Raw genomic sequence first — 12,231 nt, 5'->3', positions numbered from 1 at the left:
GTTGAGCCAATGGCAAGTTAAGCAAATGTATGTGTTTTCCTCCCAGGTGTAATGCCTGTGATGTAAAAAGTACATCATTGTCATACTTCAGTAAAAGTTAAGACAGATAACTTGTTTTGGTCACTCGATTGTGAACAGTACAGACGTCATACCATGTAGCAACTGGCTACACTTAAGGACACTGAAAATGAAAGGCTAACATCACCCCAATGATGTCAACAATATTCACTCATTCATGCCTTTCCCTTCCCATCAGTGATTAATTTTGCATTTTGTGTATAATGTCCAAAACATATTGACTAGTGACTTGAGGACATCCAGACGTGATCAAAATGGCTGTTTTCCAACAAGTGAATGAAGTAAATGCAATCAAGCCTTTTCCTAAATAATTTGCTCTGCGAAAAGGAAGCAATGCCTTGAATTGCTTCAAATGAAATCACTTGATTGCACCAAGTTTCCCCATAGTCAAAACTTGATGGGCTCAAATTGGATCGCAAAATAAATGCATTCCGAGATGAATAGATGTAATGGCTAGCCTGATGAGATCATTATGGAGGCCGTTGGGTGGCCAGGCTAGGCTAATTAGCCTCTGAATGAAAACTGAGTGGTGAAATGCTTGTGACTGAACCAGGAGGCAACAACTTGGAGACAAAACACAGTGATTGAGCTTTGGTTGTGAATTATTTCCAGAGAAGATAATGAAACACTGGCAGAAAGAAAGATAGGTTAAATGTGCCCTTATAATAAGATGACCAAAATACCTGATATACAATATCATCAAAACAATTTTCAGAAGATTTCACATGAATTGTTTCCCTTTTAGACAATAGTGGTGGTAATATTATTGTATACTGTAAGGGGAGCCAGACATTGCAGTGAAATACATAACTAGAGCATTCTTACAGTACATTGGGGGATATGTGTGTTGTGGCGTACAGCACCCTCATTTTGTCTCCGTTAGCAAGTGAGAGCCTGTCTACTGTCAGTCTCCTCCCTAACAACGCCTCTGTGGTCCATACTGCTGATGACTGAGATATAGTACAAACACACCTTTATTAAGTATTAATGCTGCACATTGTGCTGCATGAATCACTACTCTTCTGGTACCAAGTGACAGTACATGATGCAAGTCCCAACTCCTCACATACAATTTGAGCCCATCATAAATGCTGTGTCTCCCGCGTGCTAGCGTAGTAACGACTACCCCGCGGCTTCCCTGTTCCGTCTATTGCTGTTCACTGGACCCTATGATCACTTGGCTACATAGCTGATGCCTGCTGGACTGTTTATTAATCACGGTACTCTATTTTACTTTTTGTTTATCTGTCGGCCCTGTGTGTAGTTAACTGACCCTCTCTACCCATTCATAGACATTTTACCTGTTGTTGTTGTCTTAGATGATTAGCTGTTGTTGTCTTACCCGTTGTTGCCTTAGCTAGCTCTCCCAATCAACACCTGTGATTGCTTTTTGCCTCGCTTTATGTCTCTCTCAAATGTCAATATGCCTTGTACACTGTAGATTAGGATAGTTATTATTGTCTTAGTTTACTGCGGAGCCCCTAGTCCCACTCAACATGCCTCAGATACCTGCTTTGTCCCACCTCCCACACATGTGGTGACCTCACCCAGCATAACTAGCCCGTCCAGAGATGCAACCTCTCTTTTCATCACTCGGTGCCTGGGTTTACCTCCACTGTACCCGCACCCCACCATACCCCTGTCTGTACATTATGCCCTGAATCTATTCTACCATGCCCTGAAATCTGCTCCTTTTATTCTCTGTCCCCAACGCACTAGACGACCAGTTTTGATAGCCTTTAGCCGTACCCTCATCCTACTCCTCCTCTGTTCCTCGGGGGTGATGTGGAGGTTAACCCAGGCCCTGCATGTCCCCAGGCACTCTCATTTGTTGACTTCTGTAACAGAAAAAGTATTGGTTTGTTTTACTCACTGCTTTAGCACACTCAGCCAACCCTGATGTCCTTGCCGTGTCTGAATCCTGGCTAAGGAAGGCCACCAAAAATTCTGAGATTTCCATCCCCAGCTACAACATTTTCCGTCCAGATAGAACTACCAAAGGAGGAGGAGTTGCAATCTACTGCAGAGGTAGCCTGCAAAGTTCTGTCATACTTTCCAGGTCTATGCCCAAACAGTTTGAGCTTCTAATTTAAAAAATAAATCTCTCCAGAAATAAGTCTCTCACTGTTGCCACCTGTTATAGACACCCATCAGCTCCCAACTGTGCCCTGGACACCATATGTGAATTGATTGCCCCCATCTATCTTCAGAGTTTGTTCTGTTAGGTGACCAAAACTGGGGATTGCTTAACACCCCAGGCAGTCCTACAATCTTAGCCAGATGCCCTCAATCTCCCACAATGTATCAAGGAACCCACCAGGTACAACTCTAAATCCGTAAACACGGGCACCCTCATAGATGTCATCCTGACCAACTTTCCCTCCAAATACACGTGTCACCACCAATAAATCCACAATAATCGAGAATTTCAAAAAGCATTTCTCTACGGCTGGCCATGCTTTCCTCCTGGCTACCCCAACCCGGTCAACAGCTCTGCACCCCCCGCAGCTACTTGCCCAAGCCTCCCCAGCTTCTCCTTCACCCAAATCCAGATAGCAGATGTTCTGAAAGAGCTGCAAAACCTGGACCCGTACAAATCAGCTGGGCTAGACAATCTGGATCCTCTCTTTCTAAAATTATCCGCCGCCATTGTTACAACCCCTATTACCAGTCTGTTCAACCTCTCTTTCGTATCGTCCGAGATCCCTAAAGATTGGAAAGCTGCCAGGGTCATCACCGACTTCAAAGGGGGTGACACTCTAGACCCAAACGGTTATAGACCTACAGTGCCTTGCGAAAGTATTCGGCCCACTTGAACTTTGCGACCTTTTGCCACATTTCAGGCTTCAAACATAAAGATATCCTTATAATGTATCTTAAGTTATATACAGATTTTCTGCAATTGCCGTCACACCCTGATCTGGTTCACCTGCCCTCGTGATTGTCTCCACGCCCTTCAGGTGTCGCTTATTATCCCCGGTGTATATACAGTGCCTTGCGAAAGTATTCGGCCCCCTTGAACTTTGCGACCTTTTGCCACATTTCAGGCTTCAAACATAAAGATATAAAACTGTATTTTTTTGTGAAGAATCAACAACAAGTGGGACACAATCATGAAGTGGAACAACATTTATTGCATATTTCAAACTTTTTTAACAAATCAAAAACTGAAAAATTGGGCGTGCAAAATTATTCAGCCCCTTTACTTTCAGTGCAGCAAACTCTCTCCAGAAGTTCAGTGAGGATCTCTGAATGATCCAATGTTGACCTAAATGACTAATTATGATAAATACAATCCACCTGTGTGTAATCAAGTCTCCGTATAAATGCACCTGCACTGTGATAGTCTCAGAGGTCCGTTAAAAGCACAGAGAGCATCATGAAGAACAAGGAACACACCAGGCAGGTCCGAGATACTGTTGTGAAGAAGTTTAAAGCCGGATTTGGATACAAAAAGATTTCCCAAGCTTTAAACATCCCAAGGGGCACTGTGCAAACGATAATATTGAAATGGAAGGAGTATCAGACCACTGCAAATCTACCAAGACCTGGCCGTCCCGCTAAACTTTCAGCTCATACAAGGAGAAGACTGATCAGAGATGCAGCCAAGAGGCCCATGATCACTCTGGATGAACTGCAGAGATCTACAGCTGAGGTGGGAGACTCTGTCCATAAGACAACAATCAGTCGTATATTGCACAAATCTGGCCTTTATGGAAGAGTGGCAAGAAGAAAGCCATTTCTTAAAGATATCCATAAAAAGTGTCGTTTAAAGTTTGCCACAAGCCACCTGGGAGACACACCAAACATGTGGAAGAAGGTGCTCTGGTCAGATGAAACCAAAATCGAACTTTTTGGCAACAATGCAAAACGTTATGTTTGGCGTAAAAGCAACACAGCTCATCACACTGAACACACCATCCCCACTGTCAAACATGGTGGTGGCAGCATCATGGTTTGGGCCTGCTTTTCTTCAGCAGGGACAGGGAAGATGGTTAAAATTGATGGGAAGATGGATGGAGCCAAATACAGGACCATTCTGGAAGAAAACCTGATGGAGTCTGCAAAAGACCTGAGACTGGGACGGAGATTTGTCTTCCAACAAGACAATGATCCAAAACATAAAGCAAAATCTACAATGGAATGGTTCAAAAATAAACATATCCAGGTGTTAGAATGGCCAAGTCAAAGTCCAGACCTGAATCCAATCGAGAATCTGTGGAAAGAACTGAAAACTGCTGTTCACAAATGCTCTCCATCCAACCTCACTGAGCTCAAGCTGTTTTGCAAGGAGGAATGGGAAAAAATTTCAGTCTCTCGATGTGCAAAACTGATAGAGACATACCCCAAGCGACTTACAGCTGTAATCGCAGCAAAAGGTGGCGCTACAAAGTATTAACTTAAGGGGGCTGAATAATTTTGCACGCCCAATTTTTCAGTTTTTGATTTGTTAAAAAATTTGAAACATCCAATAAATGTCATTCCACTTCATGATTGTGTCCCACTTGTTGTTGATTCTTCACAAAAAAAAACAGTTTTATATCTTTATGTTTGAAGCCTGAAATGTGGCAAAAGGTCGCAAAGTTCAAGGGGGCCGAATCTTATCTGCAGACTCAACAGCCTTGGTTTCTCAAATGACTGCCTAGTCTGGTTCACCAACTACTTTTCAGACAGAGTTCAGTGTGTCAAATCGGAGGGCCTGTTGTCCGGACCTCTGGCAGTCTCTATGGGGGTACCACAGAGTTAAATTTTCGGGCCGACTCTTTTCTCTGTATATATATCAACGATGTCGTTCTTGCTGCGGGTGATTCCCTGATCCACCTCTATGCAGACGACACCATTCTGTATACACCTGGCCCTTCTTTAGACACTGTGTTAACTAACCTCTAAATGAGCTTCAATGCCATACAACACTCCTTCTGTGGCCTCTAACTGCTCTTAAACGCTAGTAAAACCAAATGCATGCTTTTCAACCGTTCGCTGCCCACACCCACCTGCCCGACTAGCATCACTACTCTGGACGGTTCTGACTTAGAATATGTGGACAACTACAAATACCTAGGTGTCTGGCTAGACTGTAAACTCTCCTTGCAGACTCATATTAAATATCTCCAATCCAAAATTAAATCTACAATCGGCTTCCTATTTCGCAACAAAGCATCCTTCACTCATGCTGCCAAACATACCCTCGTAAAATTGACTACCCTACCGATCCTCGACTTCGGCGACGTCATTTACAAAATAGCTTCCAATACTCTACACAGCAAACTGGATGCAGTCTATCACAGTGTCATCCGTTTTGTCACCAAAGCCTCATATATCACCCACCACTGCGACCTGTACGCTCTAGTTGGCTGGCCCTCACTACATATTCATCACCAGACCCACTGGCTCCAGGTCATCCATAAGTCTATGCTAGGTAAAGCTCCGCCATATCTCAGCTCACTGGTCACGATAACAACACCCACCCGTAGCACGCGCTCCAGCAGTTATATCTCACTGGTCATCCCCAAAGCCAACACCTCATTTGGCCGCCTTTCCTTTCAGTTCTCTGCTGCCAATGACTGAATTGCAAAAATCGCTGAAGCTGGAGACTTATATTTCCCTCACTAACTTAAAACATGAGCTTCCTGAGCAGCTACAGTAACAGATCGCTGCAGCTGTACATAGCCCTCCTGTAAATAGCCCACCCAATCTACCTACCTCATCCCCATATTGTTTTTATTTACTTTTCTGCTCTTTTGCAAACCAATATTTCTACTTGCACATCATCATCTGCTCATCTATCACTCCAGTGTTAATTTGCTAAAATGTAATTACTTCGCTACTATGGCCTATTTATTGCCTTACCTCCTCACGCCATTTGCACACACTGTATATAGACATTTATTTTCTTCTATTGTGTTATTGGCTTGTTTATTCCATGTGTAACTCTGTGTTGTTGTTTGTGTCACACTGCTTGGCTTTATCTTAGCCAGGTCGCAGTTGTGAATGAGAACTTGTTCTCAACTAGCTTACCTGGTTAAATAAAGGTGAAATAAAATAAAATTAATAAAAAATACAGTGTATTCGGAAAGTGTTCAGACCCCTTGACCTCTTCCACATTTTGTTAAGTTTCAGCCTTATTCTGAAATGTATTACATTTGTTATTCTCCCATTCTCCCATTCCTCTCTGCAGATCCTCTCAAGCTCTGTCAGGTTTGATGGGGAGCGTTGCTGCACAGCTTTTTTCAGGTCTCTCCAGAGATGTTTGATCGGGTTCAGGTCTGGGCTCTAGCTGGGCCACTCAGGGACATTCAGAGACGTGTCCCGAAGTGTCTGCTGCATTGTTTTGGGTGTGTACTTAGGGTCATTGGCCTGTTGGAAGGTGAACCTTCATCCCAGTCTGAGGTCCTAAGCGCTCTGGAGCAGGTTTTCATCAAGAATCTCTCTATATTTTGCTCCATTCATCTTTGCCTCAATCCTGACTAGTCTCCCAGTCCCTGCCGCTGAAAAACATCCCCACAGCATGATGTTGCTACCACCATGCGTCACCGTAGGGATGGTGCAAGGTTTCCTTCAGACCTGACGCTTGGCATTCAGGCCAAAGTCTTCATCTTAGTTTCATCAGACCGGAGAATCTTGTTTCTCATGATTTAAGAGTCTTTAGGTGCCTTTTGGCACTCCAAGTGTTCTGTCATGTGCCTTTTCCTGAGGAGGGGCTTCTGTCTAGCCACTCTACCATAACGTCTTGATTGGTGGAGGGCTTCAGAGATGGTTGTCCTTCTGGAAGTTTCTTCCATCTCCACAGAGGAACTCGGGTTCTTGGTCACCTCCCTGACCAAGTCCCTTCTCCCCCGATTGCTCAGTTTGGCCGGGCGGACAGCTCTAGGAAGAGTCTTGGTGGTTCATAAGTTCTTCCATTTAAGAATGATGGAGGCCACTGTGTTCTTGGGAACCTTCAATGCTGCAGACATTTTTTGGTACCCTTCCCCAGATCTGTGTCTCGACACAATCCTGTCAATTCCTTCGACCTCATGGCTTGGTTTTTGCTCTGACATGCACTGTCAACTGCAGGACTTTATATAGACAGGTATGTTCCTTTCCAAATCAAGTCCAATCAATTTAATTTACCAACAGGTGGACACCAATCAAGTTGTAGAAACATCTCAAGGATGATCAATGGAAACAGGATGCGCCTGAGCTCAATATCGAGTCTCATAACCAAGGGTCATAATACTTATGTAAATCAGGTATTTCTGTTTTTTATTTTTCATACATTTGGAAACATTTCTCAAAACTTGTTTTTGCTTTGTCATTATGTGGTATTGTGTGGAGATTGATGAGGAAGGCTGTAACATAACAAAATGTGGAAAAACTCAAGGGGTCTGAATACTTTCTGAATGCACCTTACCTAATGAATGGTCTTTTCACAAATGTCACCTGCCCCTTTTAGGGAAAACCCTCTGAACCAGATTACACATTGTCTGACTACCATGGCAGTTTGTTTGTTTGCAAGGCGAGTTTTGGAAGAAGTCCATTGATTCTAAACTGAGAGATGAATATAGAGACTAACAGGATCTCATGCTTTGGTAGGCTGTAGTGGGTGGGCATGCCAAGGAAAATGCCAAGCGTTGGATTGGCTACTTTGGTCCTCCTCCATACTTAATTTGAAATAGAGATAAATACTTCAAACAAAAAATGATCCTCCTCCAACTCAGTTGCATTTAGGTGAGATTATCATCAGGCTCTGGAAATGAGTCCCCATGAAATGAGACAAATGGCATGGCGGGGAAAAACGAATCCCAAAAGTAGAAGTACATTCAAACCTTACCAACGCAATAATACTTGAGGGGTACACACAGGTGTCCTTCTACTTGACATTCTAGTCTGGTGGCGACTATGAACAAAGTGGAGATATTAAATATATATTGTCTGGTCTGAGCTGGGGGGTACAATGACCTGATCAGTGCAGCTGCCGAAGCTGAAGCATACCTCTGGCCCTCCAACAAAGCTAAGATTCTGTAATGTAAACCCTAAGGAAAGGAGGGGAAGCACAAGAAATGCCATAAGGAAACTCTCATCTAGCCCTTCTACCAGAGGGATTGGCAGACACTGCAAAGATGTATTAATATTTACAGCCTCAGCTGAGCATGCCTACACAGTACGCACATTAATTACCGTTAACTGCTGTAGGCTCAAAGTCGGCAGAGCCTTGCAAGTGGCTCCATACTGAACTTGTTAATTGTGGAATAAATTAACTAACTTGTTAGCTAGATGGGAACGGGTGCAGGGAGGTGTGTGTGTGGGGGGGGGGGGGGGGGGGGGGCAGAACAAAGGGAAAGCTTTTTTATGTTGTAATATAAAAAACATTACTATAGCAACCTGCCAGAAAATATAGCAAGTTATGTGAAAAAAGTTCTTCATTTTCATTGTTGAGATATTTCATTTGGGGTTGTGCCAAAACTTTGTCAATGTCCAACATCCAACCTCAGTCGGTCTGGAGCTGTTTTAATCACTTTCTTAACCCTGTAAACGTTCAATTACATCTGAGAGTGCAAAAAAAGCCCCAGTAGAGGAATCCACAAGAGCAGAAGTGCACAGACCCATCTGAATGTACAACTCACAATTACCCTGGAGGAATTTGAGTAAATGAAATGGTTTAAACAAACTTACTGGAACTAGGAATTTCTTAATCTCCTCCAAGGCATGGCTCATGCGGGAATAGGCCTCTCCAGGCGGAGCGAAGACTTCAATTAAAACATGGAGATCGTTACTCAAATGGGCATACTTGGCCTCTCCACTTTTCCTCAACTCTTCTTCCTGAGGAAAAAAATTGAACAAAAAAAATCAGGTTAAATATTATTGTGGGGTCTGAAAGGAGAAAGTGAAAGCGATAATTACAAATAGTACAGTGGGTATGATGGAGATATCAAGTGAAGCATGTGGGGTTTACAAGAATCATTTGTAGCCCACAGCTGCCTGTTGATAAATTCAATCTCATCAGCATGTTTGCATTGACTTCCTCCCTCAAGCATTTGGGAGGTTGGGAGGGAGATGTCCCTGTTGCATGCCAGCCAGCCTATCAGACTGCATCCACCCACTGTGATTTACACCATGAAGCTGTGGCTGAATCATATTGCTGGTTTTGGTTTACATTATAAATAAGATACTACAAATTTGAATGATGTGTGAACCGTATTTGTGGTCTTCAATGACATACAGGGGTTGCATCCTAACTTGGAATGTATGTATTAGTGTGTGACTAACTGTGATGTTAATCAGTCATTACGCAACAATGCAAACACACCAGGTAGGAAGAATGACCATCAGAAATGTGAGCTAAACCTCCTCACAGTGTGGTTGACAAAGCATTTGGACATTTAGTAGTGTGTTATATTGAATTTGTGAATGACTAAGAGATCCTATCTTCATCAGACAAACTACACTACCTCCCACTCTGAAGGACCAGTCACCGTTCTAAAGTGTCCTGATTGCTGAAGGTCGCCACTACAAACTGTTCTTCAGAAAGCCGGTAATTACTTCAGCCAGCATTACCTTCTTATGTTGATTACCTTGGGCTCTGGCACACATTCAAAGACTGGAGGTGCTTTGATGTGGAAATTCTCCCTGATGCTTGATCAGTGGTGTGGTGCACTCCCTCATCACATCAGCCCTCTTGTTCATTTCTTAATAAACACTTCTTGATTCCCAGAGCGTACGACATGACAGGCTATGATGACCTAAGAATATATTGTATAGATAACTTCATTTGGTTCCAAGGTGAAAGAGTCACTTGAGCAAATGTATTCTTGAAACCCATAGCTACCCTAAAGGGAGGTAACCTAATGGTGTCGGTCTAAACATTCGCAAATTGCCAGAGTTTTTTAAGGATACATTTGTCTTCAAAATAATCCCGAGTGGCGCAGCGATCTAAGGCACTGCATCGCAGTGCTTGAGGCATCACTACAGACCCGGGTTCGATCCCAGGCTGTGTCGTGACCGAGAGTCCCATATGGCGGCGCACAATAGTCCGGGTTAGGGGAGGGTTTAGCCAGGGGGGCTTTACTTGGCTCATCGCTCTCTTACGACTCCTTGTGGCGGGCTGGGTGCCTGCAAGCTGACTTCGGTCGTCAATTGAACAGTGTTACCACTAACACATTGGTGTGGCTGGCTTCTGGGTTAAGCTGGCGGGTGTTAAGGAGCGTGGTTTGACGGGTCATGTTTCAAGGCAAGGCACATGTTTCAAGGCAAGGCACACATCGAAATATGTTAATGAGCCAGAGATTCTTTCCAAACCCAGTTCTAAACCCAAACAACAGTACCACCCATGACGTGCGGCTCCAGCCGTGCATCGACACCGGCCTCGGGGACGACCCGGAGGGCAAAGTGCAGGGCGATCCAGACGAAGACGGTGGAACTCCTGCAGCATAGATGGGTCGAATCCACCACCAGCCTGAGGAGAGACACATGGAACGAGTGGTTAATATGGTAATCGGGTGGAAGCTGTAACCTATACCAACCCTCGTTCACTCTCCTCAGGACTTTAAATGGCCCCACAAACCGCGGACCCAGCTTCCGGCAGGGCAGGTCGGAGGGGCAGGTTTCGGGTCGAGAGCCAGACCCGGTGCGAACACCGGGGTCTCACTGTGGTGGCGATCTGCATTAAACTTCTGGCTTGTCATGGCCTGCTGAAGGTGGACACGGCGGCTTCCTATGTCTCCTCCGCAAACAAGGCCTCCGCAGTCTGTAGGGCCGTAGGGAGACCGGGCAGAGGGAGGAGACGACAGGACTTAGAGAAACGATCCACAACGACCAGGATCGCAGTGTTACCCTGTGAGAGTGAAAGATCAGTAAAAAAATCCACCAACAGGTGCGACCAAGGCCGCTGTGGAACGGATAAGGGGTGTAGCTTACCTCTGGGCAGATGCCTAGGACCCTTACACTGGGCGCACACCGAGCAGGAGGAAACATAAACCCTCACGTCCTTAGCCAAGGTAGGCCACCAGTACCTCCCGCTCTAACAGCGCACTGTCCAACCGATCCCAGGATGACCAGAGGAGGGTGACGTGTGGGCCCAATAGATCAACCGGTCACGGACAGCAGACGGGACGTACAGACGCCCAGCGGGACACTGGACGGGAGCGGGCTCTGCACGTAACGCCTGCTCAATGCTCGTGTCTAGCTCCCACACTACTGGCGCCACCAAGCAGGTGGCGGGGAGTGGGATCCATGTCGCCCAAACAAAGAGAGGGACCAACTTCGGCGGAAGTCGTGACATGTGTCTGGAAACTTTGTTCCCTTTTATGCCAATCTGAATAGCAAAATGCTCTGTTGTTTTAAAAGCTGGGCTTGTCTTCCAACGTGAATGTAATTTTTTAAATGTTTTATTAGTTCAATATGAGTACAGCAGAAGTTGAAGATAGTTGAAGGCAATATGAATAGGTCTCATAGATAGACAATGGCACAAACAAATATGACTGTAGGAAATGGATGATTGGTAATCTGATATGCAACATTACAGGAGTGTTGCATATCACATTTTATAAATGCTAATTAATAACACTGGTCTACTATCTAGTTAAAGTAATTATTAGAACAGATTAAAGACACCACTTATTAATTACAATTACACACTGATTACAAAATAATCAACTTCCACAAGTTAGTAACAAATAATGAATAATCGATAGGTAGGTCATTAGCTGGATTTATGCTACTGTAGAAGAGTGTCATAGCACTGGTATGACAGGTCTGTTAAAAAGCACACTGACAATACACGTTAAGGAAAACACAGAGTCAAAGTTTATCTGAGAACTGTTCAAATCATATTGCATTTGGAAGTTCTCCTCTGACAGCCAGGGACTTTATTGATCACAAAAAGACACAGGTCTCTGGCGTGTTTCTGAGGAATACGGAGAAATACAATGATGCTGCCTGCTGTACTGTACTGTATAGAAACACATATCAAAGGAGTGAAAACCACTTCACCCTGACACTTTTACTTAGTTTAATAGAATCTTATGACCCAGTTTCAGCAGCAGTTAGTCAAGTGCCACATGCCAAAGATCCCTTTATTTCAGGATTCCCAACTGCCACTGAGGTTGTTCTCATTAATATAACAGAACATCGTGTGACTACTTGTATGTAGGACTAGTTATGAAACCCTGGAAT

The 12,231-nt window shown here is 44.3% G+C and overlaps 1 protein-coding gene across 3 annotated transcripts in view; it reads right to left on the bottom strand.

Annotated features, from left to right (window-relative positions):
* Nucleotides 1-12,231, bottom strand: part of LOC110502682 (KH domain-containing, RNA-binding, signal transduction-associated protein 2-like) — a 135,787-nt gene that overhangs the window by 49,876 nt on the left and 73,680 nt on the right. For all 3 annotated transcript variants that reach the window (XR_016491039.1, XR_002470359.3, XM_021580907.3), the window contains exon 4: nt 8,734-8,880. Coding sequence is in view for 1 of the 3 variants with exons in the window: in XM_021580907.3 (XP_021436582.2) it covers nt 8,734-8,880 (147 nt within the window). In the remaining 2 variants the exon portion in view is untranslated. The remainder of the gene's footprint in view (nt 1-8,733; nt 8,881-12,231) is intronic.

Source organism: Oncorhynchus mykiss, chromosome 23, assembly GCF_057628025.1.
Source record: "Oncorhynchus mykiss isolate SJ-2025 chromosome 23, ASM5762802v1, whole genome shotgun sequence".
NCBI lineage: Eukaryota > Metazoa > Chordata > Actinopteri > Salmoniformes > Salmonidae > Oncorhynchus > Oncorhynchus mykiss.
This window is presented reverse-complemented; position numbering and strand designations above follow the sequence as displayed.